General features: G+C 37.4%; 1 protein-coding gene across 4 annotated transcripts in view; it reads right to left on the bottom strand.

The window, feature by feature from the left end:
- The window catches only part of UNC13C (unc-13 homolog C), a 221,193-nt gene that overhangs the window by 55,121 nt on the left and 141,346 nt on the right, over positions 1-24,726 (bottom strand). For all 4 annotated transcript variants that reach the window (XM_064517384.1, XM_064517386.1, XM_064517387.1 and 1 more), the window contains 4 exons: positions 5,033-5,159; positions 3,857-3,953; positions 2,743-2,886; positions 303-380 (listed from right to left, as the gene is read on the bottom strand). In XM_064517384.1, coding sequence (XP_064373454.1) covers positions 303-380; positions 2,743-2,886; positions 3,857-3,953; positions 5,033-5,159 — 446 coding nt within the window. The remainder of the gene's footprint in view (positions 1-302; positions 381-2,742; positions 2,887-3,856; positions 3,954-5,032; positions 5,160-24,726) is intronic.

Here is a 24,726-nt window from a genome sequence, read left to right as displayed (position 1 = left end):
TCACTCCCCCATCCTGGGGAGATAATACTAAGTGTTCTTTTCAGCTCTGTATTTCCCGTGGAGGAAAGAGAGGTAACAAATGTGTGTAAGATACATGTGTAAAGACAAAAACGCATGACTATTTACATGCATATTGATGCTGAGATATCCTATTGATTTCCATGCTTACTTTGAGAATAGAACAGAGCATCTGTTGGATATCAGCTGCCGGGGTTTCCCAGCATTACATTTTCAAAAAATAGAGTTAAGTCACTTTAAGGTAATTTCTCAGGCAGAAATAGAGTACATAGCTTTTTACTCACCACAATTTCTTTATCACAATATGAACTGAAGTAATTAGAAATAATTGCAGCATACTGAAGAAGCACTTTGTTGATAGTCTAGGAAGAGGACAAGAATCATTTAAATGATAAATGTCATCAGGTAAAACAAAAATAAAATTTAAAGCAAAAAGGGAGGATTGTATAAATTATAGATTACGCAGCTGCTTACACATTATGTATATAGTATTTTATTTTAGATATGCTGTAAACACTGTTGTGGGCATGTTTTCAAATCCCTGCACAACAGATGGTGGGTTAGCCTTAATGGAATGTAATCTTCAATAACAGAGATGCTTTACTTCAGCCATTCTGATTTTGAGAAGCATTGAGGGCTCTAGTTCTTGCAGTGTGCTACATACTTAATGGAACAGTAGTCAGCTCAAGAAGTCCTCTAGGGTGACAATGCATAGATTAAAAATATAATGGAAAGATAAAATCAAGCAAGCACTGTTTAAAGCCTAGCAAAGTGAGCTTAATTTACAATAAACATGTGAATTTGAACTTTGTTTGCAGATGAAAAAATGCTGCAAGGAAGCACAGGAATGAATGTAAATTAAATTTTTTTCATAGCCATCAGCAGTGCAATGGAATTCTAAAGCTTTGAGGAAATGTTGCAATTCACATAGAAAGCTGGTCCAACAAAATCCAAATCCAATCCACAGCAGGTTAAACCTGGTAAAAACAGGATGCCGATCACTCTGAAAGAATATTCCCCTCACTCCTTTCACTCCTCTCATTCTTTTCCCTTCCACTCACTCACATTACAACTCTCATATCAGTTCATTATAAAGCTTACAGCACTGCTCTTCAAAAATATCTACAGAGTAGTTGCCTCATCTATGCAAAATTCCCTCTATCTCCATTTAATTATTGTAAACAGGAAGTTGGGGCAATTTTTTTTCAATATTCAAGTGAAAGTTCTCATCAATTTAAGGGAAATGGGAAGTTTTTAAAGCACTGCTCTCTGTAAACCTGTCCATTAATATCCATTCAAGACTAGAATGTGGCTGATAGGGTCTCAGTGGGAACTATTTCTGAAAGAACAATATGCTTGAATTTGGGATTCAGAAAAATATGCCCTTAAACTAATATTTATAGTCTACCCTATGACTGAGTCTGTAAAACGGAGAGTATCAAGTTTTGGTGGAGCGTTGCACCTGTTATGCATGATGTGAAACTTTGGGCACTCTCAGAAACTTAATGGGCAGTGGTAATTATCATATCCACATCTTATATGACACTTCTCATCAGCAGGTGTCAAGATGCTTTACATCACGGTGAGATGGGGTAGTGCACATTCCGTAAAAAGTGACCAGTACTGGATTAATTTAAAAGCTAAGAATCGGATTCTCTGGAGACCTGGGACAGTCTTCTATCCACTAGGCCTGCCTCTAATCCTAACCCAAAATTTGCAGCAGAGAGTTCTGGGGAGAAGAGCTCTAAGACAAGTCCTTCTTGGAGTATCTTCATGTGTTGTTCAGTGGCAAAAAAAGTATTTGCAGACAGCTGTTTTACAGTCTGACTCCTGGTGGCCTTGTTATTGGAAAGTGATAATATATCACAGCATGGAGGGTCAAAGCCCTCATTTGTGCAGAATCAATGGTTCTTCCTTATTTCTGAGATTGTATGCCATACCCCTGTCATTCCCCTTCCACCATATCCCATTCATCAGAGGTCAAGGAATATACATCAGTGGTGCAAAGATAGCTATCTATCTGTTGTAGAACACTGAGGGCACAACCTTAATGGAGAACTGCAAGTTAGGCTAGGCATCCAATTTCTTCACTTTTCTCTGGAAGTGCAACAGATCTTAACTAATCTTTGGCCTTCTTTTTCCTGAAAATACTCCAAAGCAAATCAGAGAAAAATGAGTATTAACTTCAACTCCAGTTAAAAATGAGAGATGAAATGGCCAGACAATTTGCCTGCAAATACAGGAATTCTCTAAGCTTCTAAAATAACTCATGAGAATAAACTATGTTACTGCACAACTGACATGCTGATGAGTAAGAACTGCCACCTCAGGGTTTTAAACAACAATGTTTTGTTGTCATACCTTGAATTTTCCCTTGAACTGACTGATTAGATAACTGCATTTCACTGAGTTGCTCCATTAACTAAATAGTGATCAGCGCTTAGCAAGAATAATAACGAATTGCATAAAAAATACATAAATATGAAATCTCACAGAGAACAGAACTTCTCAAATTGGTAAAAGATTTTGAGAAAGTAGATGAAAACCACTGTCATAAGATGCTGTCTTAAGAATAAACCACAGACAGTATGTTTTTCTAAGAATCCCAGTCAGGGCTAAAGGAGATTGCTTCTAAACGTCATGGAATTACTTAATTTTAAGTACAATGGCAACAGAATGTTACTTCCTCTGAAGCCTGGCTGAGTTGCACTGCTTTTAATCTACCTTTGCAAATCTTCTCATTAAATGAGATAGTGCTTCTGGATTAGGACACTCCAGTTTCCTGATAATCTCAAAGCTTTGATTGAGCTGTGTGAAGACATCAACCACAGAGCAAGAGAAAAGGGCATGATCCGATGTTTGCTGAAACTAGAGAGAGGAAACATTCAAATGAGTTAATACTTGAGAAACTATGACCTGAGAACAAATCTGTATTAACTGAATTTCTTACACTTGAAATTCCTCCTAGAGTCAAAAGAAGTCAAAGAAAAAAAAGTACATTTAAAAAACCTCATTGATAATACTGAGAATTATGGCTTTTTGCATTTACGTTACTTTTTTCAATCCACTCAAAAATGAACACAAAATTCTTGCTCTTTCATGACATCAGGACATTTTTACAACCTTGACTACGTGTACTTCCTTTTTTGCACTCGAAGGGAGACAGCAGACTTATTCTCTGCAACCTGAGAACACGATCCTCTCTTACCAGTCAATAGTCTAACATCAACAGCAAAGCATCCCCAGCTTCAAGACATCTGTGATTTTACTTGGAGGATCTCCAGTGCAATTGCAGTAAGACAATCTCTGAAATTCGTATTTGTTGCGACATTGCAAATTTGTGAACCTGAACTTTGATAACTCTGTTCTGTATAAGCTTAGTTTCTGAGCGACATTTCTTGCTATACATTAAATATATAATTTAATGAAATAATTAAGGAAATTATGATAAACATCTTCCTTTGGTAACAAATGTTGGCCTAAAAGGTCTCTTTAGCCAATATGGAAACAATACCATCTTATATTGCAGGAATCACTTATTAAACCAAGAAAAATAGTCATCTCATAGAATAAGCACAGTATGTAAAGGACAGCATGAAATATCACTAAGCATCAGACAAAAAAGAAACCAAAATCCAAGGAGAATTTAGGCAGATGGAAAATGTTTCCAGATCTGGAATTTGTCCATAGAGTTATCTTCCATGCAGCATTACTGACTGCATAGCTTGTGAGGTCTAATAAGGACACTGCAGGACCAGCTGTACTTCAGTTTTTGTAATATTAAATCACTGTCTTGCCTTAATATGCTTTTCTTTTCTTTTAAAAAATAAGGGCTCACCCCATCTTTTTTGTCCCTCTCTAGCGCGCCATGAAGAAACTCCATTGAGACGTCCTCATTTTCATCCAGCCACTGAATGACAAACGGTTCAAACCACCTGAAAATTAAAAATAATTTTGGCCAAGTAAATTCCATAATGATCCTGTGAGAAGAAGGGGAATCCCACTCAGCAGCTGGGCACTTTGTGTCTTCGCACCTGTTGGAGCCCTAAGAAGTGTTTCATCCTAGATAAATTCTATATGATCAAAGACACTGAGGCTACCAAAAGATATTTCAGGCTTCAGCTCTACCCTACTTTTGTGATAGGATTCCCAAAAGAAGAGACAGTTTGGGCTGTATTATCTTTTTAAGAGAACATGTATGAGACTGGAATAAAATGATACAGATTCTCTCTAGTCTACTCCAGAGACAGAATTAGCGGTATCAATCTGAGAAATAAGGCCATGTTTTGTAGGGTATCAAATTCTGCACATTTTTTATTTTAGAATGTGTCTTTTACCACTAATGATACCTTTTAACATTCTTTTCAATTGGGTGTGGCATAACTTAGAGGAAGCTTTGCTTTAATAAAACATTAGGTATGTTCTATTTCTCTTTAATTTATTCAGTACTTTTTAAAAGTAATGACCTCAAACCATCTGGGCAAATCAACAGACTTGCAGAAGATGAAGGAATGTGAATGAAGATAGCTTATATCAAAGCACAGGACTGAATGTATCGCTTTCAGGAAAAGAGGAGCAAGTTAAAACACTAGAAGAATATTAACCCAATACAATAAGAATCATCTTAGCAGTATACGCCATTAGCATTGTATCTTAGCCCAGATTTTGATATGAAATGATTGTAGGGGCTTATATCAAATATTGTTGCTGTTTCCACGTTTCCTACCTTCCTCAGGCATCTTCTGGACAAAAGACTTTGTCATTTATGCACAGCTTCTGTTACAACAGTTGAATAAAAACAGTCATATGGAATAGCTAATAATATTTTTAATACCTGGAACAATTCATTTGAGAGAATAAAGAATTTAAGGGGAGGAAGTGTGGAAAGTATATTTAAAGAATTTTTAGGACTACATAGCTTGAAATCTTGCACAGACTTCAGGATAAGTATTTGAGCAAAATAAACCTTGCACCAAGCCCAAACTCACGGGAGACTCCCCTGCTCACTACTTACAGAGAGTACTCAGGTACTGCATCCTTGAAAGCAGGGAGTTCTCGCACATACTCATTATAAAACCATTTCACTTTGAAGTGCAAATTCATATAATCTGTGCTCTTACATAATCGCTGCTTTTCATGTTCTGTAATAGAAAGAGTCGAAATGAAAGCATTTAATAGCATTCTGACAGTAAATAACATTCTTGTGCCTCAATGCACTGGTGACATACTACAGTATCCGCATTTAAAGGACAATTGGGTTGACTTTTTTAGAGGCAGTAACAACCACAGTTGCAATCTTCAAGTTCTTAGTACCCTTAGGAAAAAACAAAACAAAAAGACCAGACCACAGTTAGGTAAAAGGTTTTTAAACTCTCTTCACTGCAGTGAGGGAAACCCACAAACCAACTGACTCTCTGCCTTTTACATTCTTCTTCAGTTGTTACAAAAGGCATAAGAAGCTGTGCAGAGTTAGAAAGGAAGAATATAGCTGTGTAAAAACCAAATGACGTAACAGCTATAAATGCCAGTCATATCTCAACCGGTGAATCCTGCATTTGCAAACGGGCTGCATTTATTACACACAGTTAAGAGGGAGGAGGAGGAGACAACCCTGCAGCTCTCCAGCTGATTTATATACATGGCACAAACAGAAAAGCTGAGTTAATAAAGTGGTTCTTAAGTTTTTCAAATGGGTTTCTCTGCCTTCTCAGTGGCCTCCTATTTTCAACATGCTGGATACACAGACAATTATGTCAGGAGCCACGGCACTGCATTTAGACATATGTAAAATGGATCTGGAAGGTGACTGGTTTGTATAGTGCCTGAATGCAAGAGATTGGGGAGTTGAGGGGAAGGCTGAGAATAAAAGGATGAAGCAGTATTTTCTTTGGATCCTTCCGAGTGAACACTTGCTGGTCAGGTTGTCTGGGAGACTGGGACACCCAACAGAAACCAGACACCGAGCAATCTGCAGGTGACCCACCCATCAGAATAGTCTGTTTTGATTGCAAGGGCTGACATTAAATCTCACATACAGATTTCATTTAAGTACTGGCAAGTAATGCTTAAGCAGAGAACCAATACTCTTTTACAAACAAAATATGTGGAGAAATAAATGTAGTTGTGTAATGACACACTATTCAGGGCATGGTGCGACATTAATGTGGAGTCAGCTCACAACAGGTTAGATGGAAAAAAACCAAAGCCAAACCCAATAACCCTACAGCACTTAGGAGGTGAGCTGTTAACTGAAGCAAAACAGCAAATCTTATATGTTGCTCACCAGACCACAGGACACGGACATATTTAACTGCCTTCAGTTACAATCTTCACGGTAACAGTGTTAATCTCCTAGTTAAAGAGTGGAATTATAAATCAGCTAGCCATCCACATGCTTTTTTAAATCACTACAGAAATGTATGTGACTCTAGATTATGATTTTGCAACACTGAGTCAGAAGATAAAAGCAAGCTAAATTTGTTATCCAGCTTCACACATAGTTTTAAGGTCAAAAATAAAGCAAACTAGACACAATCATATCTGTTGAAATGAAAAGTCAAATTCAAACACAAACTCACTTAAATTCCCACAATTTCTGCTCTTACAGTGACCCAAAAATGATATGCAAAATTGATTAAAACAACAGTGTCAATTTCTCACAGTTCAGGAGAGTCTAAATTCTTACACTTTAAAATTTACTTAGTGGCCAGATCTACTGCACTTTTAACAACTAGGATCCGTATTCTTATTAAATTTACAAAATAAAACATTTAAGTAGTTCCTCAACTGTAATGCCATAATTGTGTATGAAATTTAACTCTTAAATATAAACAATCCCAACCTTCATGATGACTATGTTAATGTAGGAAAAGTAATAATTCATTAAATTTATATTATCTGAAAAAGCAATCATGCAGTAGAAAGAAAAATAAAGATCCCACCATTTTGTGAGTGGCTTAGGTAGAGTGCATTTCTCATTTGGTTTTCCTGAAAGCTAAATTAGGATTATGTATGTACATATAGCTACTAAATGACTTTAACATAAACTATTGTATAAGGAGGAATTTGGTTCAAAGATACTCTTTTGCACCTTGCTATTTGTGACCTGCTGTAGAACAAACCAGCTACTCAGCTACGTACCTTACTTATAAGAAATTATGCATTAAAATTCTGATCAGCTGAAACTTAGCTTGTTAAAAAGTCTAAATTGTGGCAGCACATAGTGATATGTGGTAAGGCCTTTGTCCAGTCTTAATAACAGCTTTTTGTAAAAAAAACTACATTGAGTCTAGTTTTCCACAGTAAAAGAGCTCTGAAGGAACTGCTGTGCCACATCTGTCCATGAATGAAAAATACAGACTAGGGATTGTTTTTTGAAAAGGCAATGTCATTAAGCAAACACTGGAAGCTGAACAATAGTAGTACCTGGGAATCTGTCTCCAAAAAAGCATTAAAGCAGATACCAGCACAAGTACCAAAAAGTGCACATAGGCAACAGATAGTGGCGTATGTTAAGAAGAAAGTGTTCCAGCCCTATTTTTCCCTCCTAAGAGTCTGTCATCAGATGATCATCAGCTTCTTCTGCATCTCTCTTTTCTTGTGATGGGATAAAAATCAGAAAAGCAGTGAGATTAAACACTTTCATGTAGATCCAAAATTCAAAAGAGCTTAATACATCTTGAGACACAAAGTATATATGACCACCAAAAGCATTTTGAACACTATTTGCATCTTTAGCACATACATGGTTTAAGTTATATCTGGCCCTAAATCAAATTTCAAGAACCATGTTGCTGTGTAAACAGACTCCCAAATTATGTTGGGTAGAAATTAAGTCTGCACCCATTGGCAAATGTAAAGATATCTTACATCTTGAAATATATTAATAGTTGGCATAGTTGGCAGAGTGTAGAAAAATTACACATTATATCTTGTTATTGAACACTCAAAGTGTATCTACTTTTCATTGTGATAGTGCTAAAATAGGTTATTCTGAAAATCTGTTCAGCCACATCAGAGATGATTCCTTGTCTTTCAGAAGAGTGAAATCAGAATCTGAATGTGAAATCAGAAAAGATCAGAAATCAGAGTCAGAATGTGGATAAATCTGGACCTATAAAAATCTCTGTTTTCTCCCTTAGGCGCTGTCCTCAGTCTGCAGGGGTTTGAGAAAGAGAGACAGATGCCTTTATAGTTCATCTTTCTTGCAAGATTATAAGCTCTATCTTTGCCTCTCCAGTGCTCTTTCTTTCTTTTCCGGCCAGCCACTTCAGACCCTGAAGTCCATTTTGCACTCTGTTAACTAACAGTCCCTATACCCTTGCTCAAATCTTTAATTTCCTTCTGCCATGGCAATGAATTGTGGATCCACAAATCCTGGGCAAAGTAGTCCTTCCTTCACTTTCTGCTCATGGCTTCCTAAAACCTCCACAGGCCGCAAGCCTCTCACCTGTTTGAGGTGCCATGTCTCTTGCACATTCTTAGTAAAGCAAAAGACAAATCTCTTTTCCCAGCTACCAGGCTAATTTCAGAGCTTCTTTACTGCAGGCAATCACTTAAAAGGTGAGCTAATACAGACACCCAGAAAGAATGATGTTCCTGTGTAAATAATCTGCATTAACAAAAAATTTACCTCTTTTAAAACGATCCTTCTGCTCCTTACTTCTGCCTGCATCGTAACATAGCATCATGCAAATTTTTCATATACATTTGGCTGTGAATCTGATGTTCCATAACAACTGAAGCATCCCATCCTCTGTTATACCACACACATCTGAATACAGTACTCAGTACTCTGTCAGTGCAAATACAAGTGATCTGTAGATGCTGTGAAATACATATTCTGTGTTTTTGCACACTGTTCAATTCTTAGCTATATGGCATTATCGGTGTAGAAGGGAATTCCTATGCACCAGGAATTCTGTCTCCCTTTCTCCTCTCTGAGCAGCGGAAATCACATAAATGGGCCACACTAGAGAGCTAGGATCTAACTGGATACATTAACAGAAAATTTTTATTTTTTATTATTTTAGAAAAATGGCACACCAGTAATACTACAGTACCTTACAATAAATAAAAGCATTTCAGAAGCATATTATTAGGCAGCGAATTACTAAGCTTTGTGGGAATCAGCTTACAAAGAGCCCTTTTTGGGCTTTCAGCGCCTTTTTAACATTGCATTAGCATTTGCACCTTCAGCGCCTTTTCATCACACTCAGGAAAAAGCAGTAAATCAGCTCCTGTCTTAACACTCCATCTGTTCATGTCCAATTGCTCCTTAGGGTCCTACAAATTCTCCCTAGCATATCATCTTTGGTTATTAGCCTTGTATAGAACCACAGAGAGGAAGATGTAAACCTACTATCATGGTTCTTGCTTTCTACAGACCTGAGGAATGAAGGCCATATAATAAATGACGCAAAATACTCTAAGCTACATGATACAGCACTGATGTTCAGGTGAAATCTGTATTTGCACATGCCATAACTGTTTTGTAGAAATGCATGCATGCAGCCATAAATTATATGTTCAATTTTCTGCAATTTCTTAGTATAATTACCTCAGCTGCACAAATATTTGCAAGATGTACGACTGGGAATATATTTTTCCCCAAATTTGTTCTTTGTTATGCTAGTCATTAGAGTTTTTGGTAAGACATAGATGACTGCTGTATAACCAAAACTGATTTGCCAACAAGCGAGTACCTTGGGTTCATGTGTTCAGCTTCGGATCTGATGAGATTGAATCAGCTATTTCTTTTTAAGGTCAGCAGACAGCCACGCATTATTTAGCTTTTTGCTCACATTAAGTCACCATTTGCGTCTTTTATTTCAGCCTCAGTGCAAGCTGCACAGTGCTCAACAATTACAAAAATCAAAACGATAATTCTGAGCTTACTTGTGGGTAGAGGATTCTAACTTGAGAACACTGGCCATAATCTAGACACAATTCAGGTTATTTCTGTGAATGCAGTTCTAAAAGGCACTTAGATACTAACAGTATACTTCACCTGGAGACCATATTCACCATCATCATCACTCAGAAAGCTATCCTAAAATGCCACATTGGTAGGAAATTTTCCACAAGCTATTAGTGTGGACAGCTAGATGACCAAGCATGTGCTCAATCAATGGTAGCTCTTGTAAGTAAGGCCAATCTTTGTCTGAGGTCAATCTTACTGCTGTCAAGGTCTCGACACACTATCGCTTAAATCTTTGTTTAAAAAATAAAAAAGCATATCAGATATATTGCATTCCCAATTGAGTTGGATTTCTGAGATGAATAGCATTTTTTCATTCCAGTTTTGTATGAATGAGTTGTTAGATTATACAATGCAACTTAAGAATGTTTGTTATAATATCACAAACCAAACCAATGCTTATTTTGATTTTAGAAATGAACTGCTGCCAATGATGGGCACACTTGTCCAGGACAGTACAACTTATACAATACCATTCATTTATATTTTATTTTTCACGTTAAGGCCTAAATTATAATGCATTAGAAGAGAGTACAAAAACAACCTTGAATAATTCAAAATTTTTTTAAATCAAGGCTGTTATATCTTCAAAACAATATTTCGAAAGAGTCTCATAGAGTATGACTGGCAGCTACACATAAGCAGGGAGTACATCCTAAATTCCAGATATTAACCTGTGAGAAAATCAGAAAATACTTCACATTTTCTACAAGGCCATTTCGTTTCTATGTATAGTTTAAGTCAAGTTTATATAAACCAAAGGACAGAGAAGAATACAGATATGAGTCAGCATATGAGTCAGCCCATGACAATTTTAACTGGATGATATTAGATAGGTTTATCTGAACATAAAAATAAAAAGCCTTTCTAAAGATAGGAGCATTACTACAGGCATTCTGAATTTAGATTAAGATCCATGGATGCTTTCTTCATTTCTGATAAATTTGCACAAGTCAATGAAAGTTTGAAACATTATGAGATGTATATCTTTGGTTTGGATTTGTGTGTATTTTTTTCCTAGAAAGAAAGCTGGCACCATGTATTCCTATACAGACTTACCCATTTTGGCCTTTCTGAAAGACAGATGTAGTGGCTGCACAATACAGGTCTTTCTACTAAAGTCCACTCTTGGTTTGTGAAATTGTTTCTTACAATACTGAATCATTCTTGAAATAAAACTGCTAATTGTACAGTGTGCAAATGTGCTCAGCTGAGATTATGATAGAAATACTAGACCTTTTTCATAACTGATTCTAGATGACAGGGGTCTCTGGTATAGTAAACCTATTATTGTTTATCTTTTTTGTGCTGCTATTGCTATGAAGCATTCCTTGTAGTGCAGCATATTTATTAAGCAACCTATTAATCCACTGAGTTTTATTACAGGGTCATCTGCAGTTCCCATTAGTATTAATGGCACATTACTCCATATTACTTAATCATGAATCGATGAGAAAAATACTGATAAGACTGTCAACTGAAGAATCTTTACTTACAAACAAATGCTTACACAAATGTGTAAGTCAATACACATTCTACAAGTGTCTGTAGTTTTGGCCACCTGGAATGTATAAAGCAATACATCTAAATCTATACTTGGAATCCAAAATACACTGCCCAATTTTAAGAAATACCAAGGTCCAGCATGTCTAAAGAATGCTGCGTTCTCGCTGTTGCTAACTAGCCATAAGGATACCATGCCAGACTGCAGACCATCCCAATGGTTCATTTCAGGACAATACCTACTAAGCAGCATCCTTCAGGAAATTACTTTCATGGCAACCACTAAATCAAATTCAAGCCGAAACAGAAATGAAACATGGCTAACTTTAGCCAAAACAAATTTTGGCCAACTGGTTGAAAATGTGTAAACCATTATATGTTAGGGATGTTACAATCAAATGCTTGAAAGTAAGGCTTTCTCATAGCCATTTTGACATCTAGAGATCTAAAGCTTTGGCTGAAAAAGATTTCTGAGTGTTTTAGGATCCCCCATAGAAACATTTTCAAAAAGTGACAAAATCATTCAACCTGTAAAACGCACTACTAGGACGGACTCTCAGAGCCCTTTAAATCATCATCTCAATTAAAATGATTAGTTTGTTCATCATTTTTGGCAAGGCTGGCATACATTCCAAGACATACTGAGGATTAAAACATATGAATTTTGTCTTCTGCACTCTAACATACTGAAGATGAAATGAAGTATGACTGACGATGAGTTAAATATTTTTGTTGGTTTGATTTCTGATGAATCAGTATAATTCATGACATCAGGTTACAGTATCTAAACGAAACAGGATTCAGTTAATGTAGGACATTTGTTTAAATGACACATAAAATCACTAAGTACTTTTTCTGCTTTCCTCCTTTTCTGCTATTCGTTCTCTAACAAGCTAACAAGCTGCTTAAGCATGAAGTAAGGCAAACACTGCAGGGAAGAAAAGTCTCCACTTCTGGAGATCCACTTAAGAACTAAATCTTAATTTATTATCCTGCCTTGTACATCCAAGAACTTGGTGAAAATTCTTTTAATTATCTTGAACTCTGGCCTCCTATCTATGCTAGTTAATAGCTGGGAAAGACACTACTTCTATGTCACATATCTTTCAAGATGCTGAACAGGTACCTAAGATATCAGTAAACTTAGATTCATTTACAGTTTGAATAAAAGTAAATATAAGAACTTCATAAAACATACAGCTGAAAACCACAAGATGCATAGGCTTTGCTACGAACTGTGAAAAATGACAAAATGAAAACACTAAATCTTTATCATTTCCCCAGCAGTATGTCTCATTTATAAGTAAATGAAGGGTTAATATTGAAATGCACTTAATTCAGCTGATTTAGAAACACAAAGATTTTTAAGAAAGATGTTAAAAAGGAAAAGAGATTTGCCAAAGGTCATTTTCTACGTCAGTTAAAAGAAATCTCTTCTGTTCTGAAAGAAGTTGGTTACATATTTTTATGACTCTCTATAACAAAATCAAGGAAAGCTTAAATTATTTCTTTCTGTTATCTTTTCCCTGCTCCCTCTCATACTCTTCTGTTGTGATGCCTTCTTCACAGGATATTTACTGGATGAATCTCAACTGACAAGAATGGCAGCTTTTTCATCTGGACTTCACCAGGAGCAAATGCTCTTAGGCACACATGCCAAACAATCATTTCAAGGAGTAACATGGTCCACTTCGGAATCCAACAAAATTCTGGTGAAGTGAAATATATTTTTGATACCAAAAGTGTATTACTCTACTCATCTTTTTGCATATACAATGAGGTAAAGATGAGGCTTAGTGCTGGCAACTAAAGAAGTGCAACATACTAAACTGCAACGTGTGCATGTGTTTGTATGTTTGTGTAGCACTTCCGTTAGCGTTCTCTATCACAGGTTCAGTAAAAGCATCTTTTCGCACCATTCTCTGTATTGCCTTTTTTTATTTTTTATTTTTTTTCCTTTTTTAACACTTTCTCAGTGGTAATGCTCTAACGCATATATGCTTTCCCCAGGTTCACAGCAGTGGACGTAACTGCAGCTACAATGAAAACAGTATAATTGGTCATTCAACCTCAGCTGTACAAATTACAAATACAGAAACACCTTTCAGGAGATTTCTGGCAAGCAACAGCACTGAGAAGCAAGAAAATCTTCTTTTGTGTAAAGAAGAGAAAGATTTTTGAAAGACTGGCATGTGAAATGCATTAATATATGCAAATGTGCATGCTGTGTGATGAAACCAACCATACATGTGGTAACACTATATTGAGAAAATAATCTAATTGCAGCCAATTGCTCTTTTACAGAAAAATGTAAAAAGAGTCACTGGACCAAGGGCTATAATCCAGTATACTTTCCTCACAGGGCCGAGCCCAAACAACTATGCCTCAGAGTTGTGCTTGGGATGTCTTGCTCAATTAATCATCAGTCATTCACTCACAGCACAGTGGGATGATTAAGAAAGCCTACCAAAACAACCTAGAGATGGGGGATAAAGGTTCAAGCAACACGGGGAAAGGAACACAAGTCTCCTACTTCCTAGATGAGTTTTCTAACCTCAGAAGTACTGGAGAAAGGGAGCAGCAGTGACACCTCAAACCAGTGGTTTTATACGGAGGCTGAAAAGTCCTGACAATACCTACTAGTCTGAATTGCTCACACCTTGCAGATCTTGGAGATCTTAGTGTGGCTTCAGGAAGGTGTCATCCTGCTCAGCAATACCAAGATAGATGGCTTAGTATTGCCAAGACAGGGATCAGAAGAGGCAGGGCTTTAGGTGCTTGAGGAGCAATTTTTGGCCGAGGCGTGTGGAACGTCTTCAAAGGGGGTTATGAGGACCTTTCAGACTGGCGTGATTAATGTAGACGCTCAGCGTGCAACTGCTGAATTCCCAGGCCCCAGAAACATTAACTGCTATTGTTCCAATTGCTCTTGCTGTTTTCATTGCACTGGAGACAGAGATACTATTTCTAGAGTGTCATGTGGTATTTTTCCAGTGTTTTACTACTAAAAGGAGGCTGAGAAGACTTAAGGCAGCAAATAAAGAGAAACTGCAATACAATTATTAGGTATTGGTCTGATGTTTACAGCATCATAATGTTTTTTCAATGAAGCCATAATGATGGCTTATTACGTAGAACTGTTTACCTGACACTAGAGACATGACAACATTTAGTAAATTGGAATAGAATTCCATTTGCTGCAGAATCCTGCTTCCTTTTAAACCTTTAGGTAATGACTTTACTTCAAGTATCTGTGAAAATTTTGATATTTATTAGTTGATAAAAATGAAAAAAGAGTAATCTAAAATCCTTCATAGAAGATGAGCATTTTATATGTGAAGACAATCAATTTGATATTCTGCTCAGCTCTCATCTTCCCTTATCTAGGCACAAAAGCTGACAGCAAAAAATTTTTTCCAGAACTGTTTCCTAGCCATTGTTTTTGTGATGAGATACAGTAAACTGCTTAAATGATTCTGATGAGACGGTTGTAAAGAATAATAATTCAAATCCTTATGAACAAGAATTGCAAGGAAGAAATTTGTCTGTAAAAATGATCAAATTGACTGGAGATGTAGACAAATATATATGAATATTAAACAAAAAGTTTCCAATCAGACTTTAAAGACAAAGTTTCAAATCTCAGTAACTATGATAAAGAACATTAATGTGTATCAAACTGATTATCTAATAATCAGCTGTTGAAAAACACTGGTTTATATGTTATCTAAGTAAATGCTACTGTAATATAAATGCTATTTTGTCCAATCATAACCAGAAACAGCTACTTTAGAGAAACTCGGTGCCAGACAATTAGAGGAAAACTGCCAACAAAGAACATTTTGACGGAAAGCCATCATACATGACTATGGAAATGCACTGAGGAATAAATACAATGAAGCCTGAATTTGTATGGCCAAATTTTGGTCTAGTATAAACAAGCAATGAAGTCAGACTCCGAGATCTGCAAAGCAGCTTAGCAATATAATCTCTTAACACAATTAAACTCTACTACATGATCATACGTTAACTAGTAAAGGTTATGTATAGCACAGATCTTATTTTAACTGAACACTTATATTTTAAAATAAAATTTCATAAGCAATTGACTAGAAATGATATATACAGCTACCACAAATGGACTAGATGTCCCAACAAATTACAGTCCTGCAACTATTAATGAAAGTCATGTTTTTCTTTTTTGCGGGACACAGCTCATACACCTGTTTCCATACCTTGGTAGGTTCATTACCGATACACTATGTAGTTGAAAGGGCTTCTGGATAGCAGTATATATTGCAATTAAAAAAAATAAAAGCATTTTGTTCTAGACTGTTCAGGGAATTGGTAACAGAATACACAATATCTCACTTGCAGGTCACTGATTCAAGTCAGGAATCAGTGAAAGCTGTTAAAGTGAGCTAAATCTTGTTTAGTGACCTGTAAGAAATACATTGCCAGCCTCAATTCAGTTCTAAGACAGCGAACAAAACCCACAGTCACAATTGGCTTTAACTGACATAGCTCTTGGCATATAAACTGGCATACAGATTCTACAGAAAAGCCACATACTGAACAGGCCATGCAGACCAAATTACAGTTTTGTAACTGGTAGCCAACCAGGTACGTGCATGACTGTGCTGCTGTTTGGATTTGCATGACTTGCAAATATTCTATGGCGAAAATGTCAATCTTTGGATAGACGGACGTAATTCAAACTAAAAATACCTAGCTTTGCAGCATTTCCCTTCTGAAGAAGCTGACAGAATCCTGGGACTGGGGGATGTTCCTCCGCCCCAGGAAGGCAAGGTGCTGCATGTCAGCACCCGCTTCAGAGTCACCATGGTGGGACTGACAGCATGGAGACATTCACGCGTCTTCATAAAAAAGAAGGGAAAAAAGCCCAGAATTCGTCTGTAATTAACGGATTTGGGACTAAGGAAAACACTGACTTTAACACCTTGCCGCAGTGGTACAGAATGGCAGTTCTTGCTGCGACTCTGGCCATGGCTCGGAAGGGTAAGTGGATTTGTAACACATAACTCAAGCTATATATAAGAAAAGTGAGTTTTCTGTTAAAAGAATGTATTTTGCTGAGCAAACTTAAAAAACCCAGCAATACCACCACAGCCTTAAACCCTCTGCTACTGAAGTGAACAGAAGGACTCTGAATGTGACGCACTGGATTAGGCCACAAAAGAAGAAAAACACAAACTCAGAAAGACAATTTGTAACTGATTTAGCATGAAGCATTACACTCTACAAGACTTCTCATCCCAGTGTTCTTACACTTCGCTAAAGGCAACAGAAGTCAGTGGTTATTAACTGAAATAAAGAGCAGGACACAACTAATTGATAATTAAGTATAATTTAAATTCATTTTGATCATATGAAATAGTACTGCCCTTTCTGAAAAGACTCTTTGTGTCAAGATTAATATAATAAACTGAAAACTAAAACTGAAATATTTCTTTTGCCATTACTTCCTTCCTTGGATTGCACTCACTACAACTGACAAAAAAACCTCTCCCAATTCTTTCACAAGATACTTCTACATACTCATTCTTTCCTCTGCACTGGCTTGGAAATTTTCATCAAAATATCTTTGAACACTTCACAAACTTGATGGATTATGCCTTGAACATCTCTGTGAGCTAACTAAATTGTGCTATTCACATTTTACAAATGAGGAACAGAAGTACAGGGAGACCAAGTGAATTTACTAAGGGAGTGTGGATAAATTATGATAGGCAGCATAGATCTTGCTCACAGATTTCTTAACCACAGAGTCTCATTTCCTCACTAACCAGAACCTGGAAAGGAAGGCAGACTGTCTCATTCTGAACTGTGCAGAAAAAATGGATTTACAGCTCTTTTTTGTCTCCTTGCCTGCATTTGAAGGTGGCTGATCAATCCCTGACTTAATGCAATGCACTTTAAAAACTGATGTGACACTGGTCTTTATTTTCAAGGAGGAGCTCTCAAAGTGATATTTGCTCAGAGAGTTCTGCTTTGCTTCACATTTCACAGCAGGAAGATCAAGTGATCTCAGGGCTACCTGCTTAGCACTGGAAAAGCCAGAGCTGTACATAGCTTCTTGGGAGGGGTGAACACCCTACAGGAACTTCAAGGATATAAAATACTTAGATATACAGTATCTAAGAGATGCAACATAACTATCACTAGGTGTGTGTTAATCTGCCACAAACAGTGATATTTTCTACTACAAAAGATTCTATTTGCTACCTTTCCCCCACTGTGTTATATTGATGCCCTTAACATTGCTTCTTCACAATCAAGTGGTAAAGCACCTCCAGAAAAGTGGCAGTGTATATCACCGACAAGACAATTCAAGGTGCAAGATACACAGCCTGATTAAGCACAAACTTGCTCTATCCTGCTTGCAACTAAGACAAACAAAAATACTAGTACAGCACACAGCTTAATAAGATCAACTTCAGTGTATTTATAACTTCTAGCTTACCATATCACATCAGATTGAAACTTGTGTACCATGAAAGCTAAACAGATCAATAACATTCAAAGCACAGTCAGAGACAAAGTTCTGCCTTTTGACATACATGGCTACTATCGTTTATAAAAGGAAATAAGGTCCTTCCAAGGACCACAATAATCTGAATAGTGCTCTTTTACTGTTAGTGGAATTCTTGCTTTGTATGCGAATTGACCATGGAAAGCCTAAGCAAATGCAAGCTATGAATGCAGCAGAAGAATGGTCCATCCTATCTGATACCAGGTCAGAAGCAGAGTTTTAGCCATTGCCATATAAGAATATAAGTTTCGAGTAATTCATACTGAAGTTGCAACATTTATTTAAAGGAATCAACATAATCAGAAAGTAATCAAATAAACAAGAAAAAGTAACACTGGTGTAGGAATCAACTTTACACTGATCAAGCTTTCAGAAATCTCTAATACATGCGAAAATTACAAATTATAGAGAGAAGATTCTTGGGAAACCACTGCTTCCTGAAAACGTTATCATGTAATTAAATGCTATGCTATAATGCTTAAGTTTTGGAGGAAAAGGAGAATAAAGGTAATGCAGGCAGTCTTAATTGTGGTGTGTCTTAACTGCTGAATATTCAGCTTTGCATCATTAATGTAATTTTTTTATGCTAGCTTTCATTTACTTACTGTTGTTTTGTTTTTTTTAAACCTATCTTTCCATCAAGGAAACCTTAAGACTTGATCTCTGCCCTATGGGTTATCGCCAGAGTGCAAAGTAAGTGTAAAATGTTACCAAATAGGCATGACAGCATTTTATAAGCAGTTACCAGAATAGAGTGTAAAAGAGGAAGAATTGGGCAGCAAGATAAATGTGAGGTTGTGCGTTAATAATTACCTGTGTTGTATCTGGATCAGTCTGTATAGCAGAAGCAAAAACACAGAGGTGTTCTCTAACAGTTACCTAACAAATTGCACTTAAGGCTTATTAAAAGATAAGGTAGGAACAAGCAGTTTTAATGGCTTTATCCTATTCTCTTGAGGATGCTGCGATCAGTATCAAATGTTTAGTTTTGAATGAATGGACTTGACCACAGGGGAAAATTTACCAGTGTATCTACCAGGATGGGGAGACATCAGTGAATTTTCATATGCGAAAAAGTCCTGAAATAAAAGACTGGGTCTTCAGCTTAGTAATAAAGTCTCTTGAAAGGGGCTGGGATAATAACAGTTGTTTCTACTATGTTGCTGTATGAGGAAAGCTTTTACGAAGTGGCTTGGGGTGAAGCTTAAGATTAGGCAAAATTAAAAATAGCATGTAGGTTCCTCGTTCATTTACAATTTCTTTTTCTCTAACATTTTATTCCATTTGCTAAATAAAAAGTATTTTGTTTCAAGAAAGCTGCCACTGGTCACTGTTTCAGAGAGGGAAGAAGTGCAGATGTCCAAAAGGTAAGTGGATTTAGAGGCACAGAATTCATGAGGAGGTGCAGCTAGGTCCCATTCCAACCACGCGAGCATTATGCAGCTCCACTCTGACAGAGATAAGGGGAAAAAGCCTCAAGAAATAGGACACGGAAATTCAAACCCTAGCTGCTAGACTAACTAACTGGGTTGAGGGAATGTCCTGGAGGAAAATGGTGAACCTTCTCTGGAACCAGCAGATGCAGGGCCGAAATTAACAATGCAGCTGCTTTTCTGTGAGCAGAGAGTTACAATTTCAATTGATTTCTTTTTCCAGCCATAAAATGATTTTGGACAAAAGACAACTCTTAATTTTTGTAAAGATATGAGCTACAATGAAATGTGTAAAACTATTATATCATATTACTGGTGCAGAACAGTAATCAAGGATACAAAGAATGAAGAGGCATAATACTCTTCCAAGTTGAGGTACCAAATAAACTATAGAGGACTTCTTGATTGCTCCATGGTTGCTCATTTGGTCATAAGGAAATATTCTTATTCTTTTATTTGAGGTCTTGTATCCATAACTGAATCTCATACACTTTGCCAGTCTAGGGAGATATTGGTCTAACTCAGAAAAAGCACTGTAGAAATCAGGTGCATCTTTGAAATTTTATTAGTCTTCTGAGGGTTAGCATAGCTCTCTAGTTCCTCACATCAAGAAAAGATAGGATTTGGTGATATTTCTGTGAAACAGATATGATAAGAAGCCAACTTCAGGTAATTTGTTCTTGCTAAGATCTGTTCTGCTACCTGCATATATGAAATCTATTTTAAGTTCCCAGTGAAGGCAGCTGTCCAATTGTAGCAGCAAGAGCTATCTACCGCCTTTTCTGATAGAAAATTAGGCTAGTTCCTCTCAAAAACATGCTTTCCTAAGCAATTACTAATGAATGTGAGAGTACACTACAGCAAGGTCATTTAGCTCTTTTTATAGGGAATGTCAATATTTTTGTTTTTGGAAAAAAAAAGTCTGCAGCTACTTTGTGGAGAAGCGCTGTCTATAACAGACTATAAGACTGAACTGTGTCAGAAGTTCAAACTACAAATGAGCATCACTCCTCAGACTTTTGCTTCACTGTACTGTTCTATAGCCTTCATTCAGTAATTCCCTCCCTTGAAGTTCTCTCTTGCTCCACAATATGTTTTGAGTTCTTCTTATACAAATTCACAGGCTGATGAGTCTACATTCTGAACATGGCATTCAGGTAGCTGAAAGATCCCTGGGGATCCTTAGAACGAAATTAATTCATGGGCTGGCACGCGGCTCTAACAGGCAAAGCTCTCCTCCGCTCCTATGGGTGTGACAAAGGACCTCCTGAGCTGAAGGCAACACTACATCCACACTTGCATACTTCCCACTCAACTCATCGGCTTGTGGAAGGGACAGAGCCCTGTGATGTATAAATAACCCCTAATTAGTAAGCACTGTAGGGTTCGTTTAAGCCATCATTTACTGTCTAATGTCCAAGCATGGTAGTACTAGCAAATGTGACAGTCTTGCTCACAATCAGGGAACTTTCAGGAAAAGTTTACACAAACGATTGACAATCAGTAACTGCCTGGGTAAGAGCTAATAACAGTGTTCCACAACAAGATTAATAATCAGTGGCTAAAAGGAGAATAAATAAAGCCAGAACTTTAAACATTAAAAACAAGGGGCAATACAGTGCTGTTGCTATGAATGGCAAATTTAAAACTAAATAACGAAGCCATGTGTTCATTGATGTACTCCATTATTTTCAGTAACATCTGGCATCACCCCCACAATCAGAATTAAAGAAGCTTTAACTTGTTAAGACTACCATAGGCTTGTAATACAGTGTAAACACTCAACAGTACTTGTTGTAATTATGTTTCGGTATGCAAAAGCAAAGAAAATGGTTTAGGGGATGATTAAATAATATGTCCTCCAGTGCAAGGCAGTGCAATACTAGAAACCCCTTAGGTAGTGCCAAGTAAGCTGATACATTAATATAGCACAATGCAGTGCCACGAAGACAGACAAACTCAGGTTCTTCATAGCTCTGTTCACTTCATCTGCCTTAATCAGAATGACTTCAAGAAAGCAGTGCCATTTTGGTATGGCTACACTGCCTCTTGCCAAGCTTGAGGATCTCTGTGTTACATGCACTCAACTAGATTCTCCTGCTCACAAAACTCAGCTCTCCAGAATGTAAAAAATGTAGCTGCTATTATCATCATCACTGCCTGTTACACTGACCAAATCGCATTCCTCTTCTTCTAATTTTGTCACATTCAATTTTATGAGTTATCTGCGAAAGAAGAGATCGTTATTTTCCCCAATTCTAATCCGCTTGACTCTGCTCTTACTCTCTCTCTGAAGCCCCCATGAAAGCTAAATTTGACTCTTCATTCATCGGGGTTTCTGGAAAAATGATGATGGAACACATTTGCTGGAATGTGTTCATTCATTAAAACTGAAAAGTTTCATAGTTTGATACTGATGAAACCCTGAATTCTAATGGATGCTGTCCTGCTTTCCCTCCCACACAAGTCCCGCATAAATCTCCTCCATAGTTTTCCTCTAAGCCAAGGCTATATTCTTTCTTATGGAGAACTTTGTAAATTGTAAAGGGGAGTGAAAATAGACTTGAAATGGAATAACCTTTCTCTGGGCAGCATTAACCTTTGTGCTTTTTTCTATGCCATCTCTGTGTTTGGAATCAACTCCTGGACCTGCCTTTTCTCTTTCAAATCAATTTATCAATTTCTGTCATGGAAGAGGAATCCGTCAGAGAAACAGAAGGACAGTATTTGCCTATGCATTGAAAGTAAAAAGAAACTAAAAAAGCAAACCTATGTTAAGTGCATAAAATGGTGTGATGATTTTCCTTTTTGTCTCCTATTTTTGTAAGGCCTCACACTTCAGAATCTTTGCTCTGCAGGACAGAGACTGTCTACTGTTGTAACTACACAACAGGTAATTGGTTTCTGGCCTGATCCTGCTCTTGACTTCTGGCAACAATCAATAGAGGTATTAGATTAACATAATAATAGCAATTCCAAAGTTCTCTTTCTAACAGACTGGATAGCTTTGGACATTTGATCTTACCTATTCAAAAGTCAGAGACACAAAAGATGTGAAGTGCTTTCTGAGGATACAAAAGAAAAAAGTTTTTTTAAATTGTGTGGCTAATTTCAGCTCATTACTCTCACCTTCTTTTAACTTCACATCCTTATGCACTGAAAGGAACAAATTTATTATCACATGAGGTCAGAAACAAATCAGTGGCATTGCTGGTGAAATTTTGGCCCCATTCCCATTGACTCATACCATAGATACAGAATACTTTGAGGACCAGACAGTGTAAAAGTAATGTCAACATCTTGTAAGTGCAATTATGCTTGTATAAACTAAATGTCAAACAACAATATATATTTAATCCTGCAAATCACTGTTGCTTCATGAATAACCTGCAGAGAGGGAAAAAAACAGCCAAATCTAATGAAGTCAGTGCTTGGAGAGAAAAACACGACCCCTTCTGCACGAAAAAATCTATACATGAAAATAATTCCAAGCTCCTCAGACCCGAAAGAGAATTAGAACTGGTGTGGAACTAATTTGTTAAAGTTTGCATAAAACTTTTAATACTCTTCGAAGGCTAAACATTGTTATTAACTTAAAAGGGAGGAAAATCTAGAATGAAGTGATGAATTAAATCCCAAGTTGTAGAGCAGTCTTTTTTGCAAGACACATCGACTTGGCACAGGGTAGCCCTGATCTTGGCAGCTGTGGAGACTGGATCTGTGCTTTGGGATGCTCCTTACTCCCTCACCCATAAAGTGAGCTAGCTGCCCCAGCAGCAGACACCCACCCTGTCACATGCAAGGACCCTCCCTTGCTATCTACAGACACATGCAGCCACTGTACTTCTCTGCTCTAGCAAAAGACCACTACCATGGAGGCCACTCTTCCCTCTCCCTTTTCCATCTGACAGCAGCAGCCTCCTAGTTCACCCTCCCCTGTCCCTCCATAGAGGGCTAGACTATTTCTGTGCAAGATTGCAAAGAGGGGGAAGAAAGGCGGAGGGGTGCAATGCCTACTGCTGCCTGGCTCCCAGAGCCTATTGGCTCCTATTGCAAGAGGGCAGACAGCACTGCTGCGAAGCAGCTCTCCTCTCCCCTGCAGCAGCTGCAGCTCCAGGCAGCCCCTGAGCTGATGAAAGAGGATTCGGCTGTTCAGAGGCCCTGGCCTGAACAGCCATTCTCACTGCTGTCAGGAAAAAAGAGAGAAAGCGGAGCATGAACTAGGTGTTCTTGTTTTGGGCTTCCCTTAGCCAATGGAGTTAGGACATACTCCCTGAATTTATGTTGATGGGAATAGTGGCTGGATATACTTGGGAACACAACGAGGAAAGAGCCAAAAACAAGATCTAGGTCAAGCTAATTTCACTGTTTATCATGTCAATGATCCTTTTGCAAATGGTGTGGGACTACTTCATCACTTCTGATCAAGCAGAAAAAGGAATCAACTTTATAACACAAAAGATAACACAATGTTGCTGCTTAAGGAGATTAATCTTAAATTGGATCAGGCAAAGGTTGCAATAACAGCCCTGGACTCTACATAGGAACAGATGGTACCCTATATTAATAACCTGGAAGGCAAGATTGGCATAGCAGAATGCAAAGCATTTTAACGATGAACTCCATTAAAAATGAGAGGATTGAACGTGACACTATTTAAGGTCTTGCCCCTAATCCCACTGAATTCAAAGGGAAAACCCTTATTGCTGTTAATGACTGCAGCATCAAACTTATAGTCATTGTAGGATATCCAGAGAAAGAATGTAATGATTTAAGGGACAGTAAAGTTGGAGTCTGTGGCTCTATATTTTGTTAGTAGATTTACTGGGTTTTGCTGTTAAGGAATGAATAAGCTGAAACTGTAGAAGAAGAATTTATGTATACTTATCATAGTTTAAAACTATTTTGACTTTCTTTACTTATTCTTTATACATAGGAACTGTTTCACTACTGATTCCTGGAGTGACCTGGGATTTTTAAGGACAAAAAACGACATTTTTACTCCTTGGAAAGACAGTACCTACAGCAAGAGAGATGAGAACAACATGCATTGGGACTCATTTGGAATCGACTTAGAAAATCCAGTACCTCCTATCAAACCTCTATAACTCTTCCTGCAGCATCAGGGTACTTCACTAATATTTGTTTTCAAATCCTGATCCAGCCAAACCTTCTACACTTCATAAACTGTATAACTGACTCTTGCTGAAGAGTTTCCTGTTCTGTTCTTTACAACCAGG

This window comes from Dromaius novaehollandiae, chromosome 10 (assembly GCF_036370855.1).
Source record: "Dromaius novaehollandiae isolate bDroNov1 chromosome 10, bDroNov1.hap1, whole genome shotgun sequence".
In the NCBI taxonomy this organism is placed as follows: domain Eukaryota; kingdom Metazoa; phylum Chordata; class Aves; order Casuariiformes; family Dromaiidae; genus Dromaius; species Dromaius novaehollandiae.
This window is presented reverse-complemented; position numbering and strand designations above follow the sequence as displayed.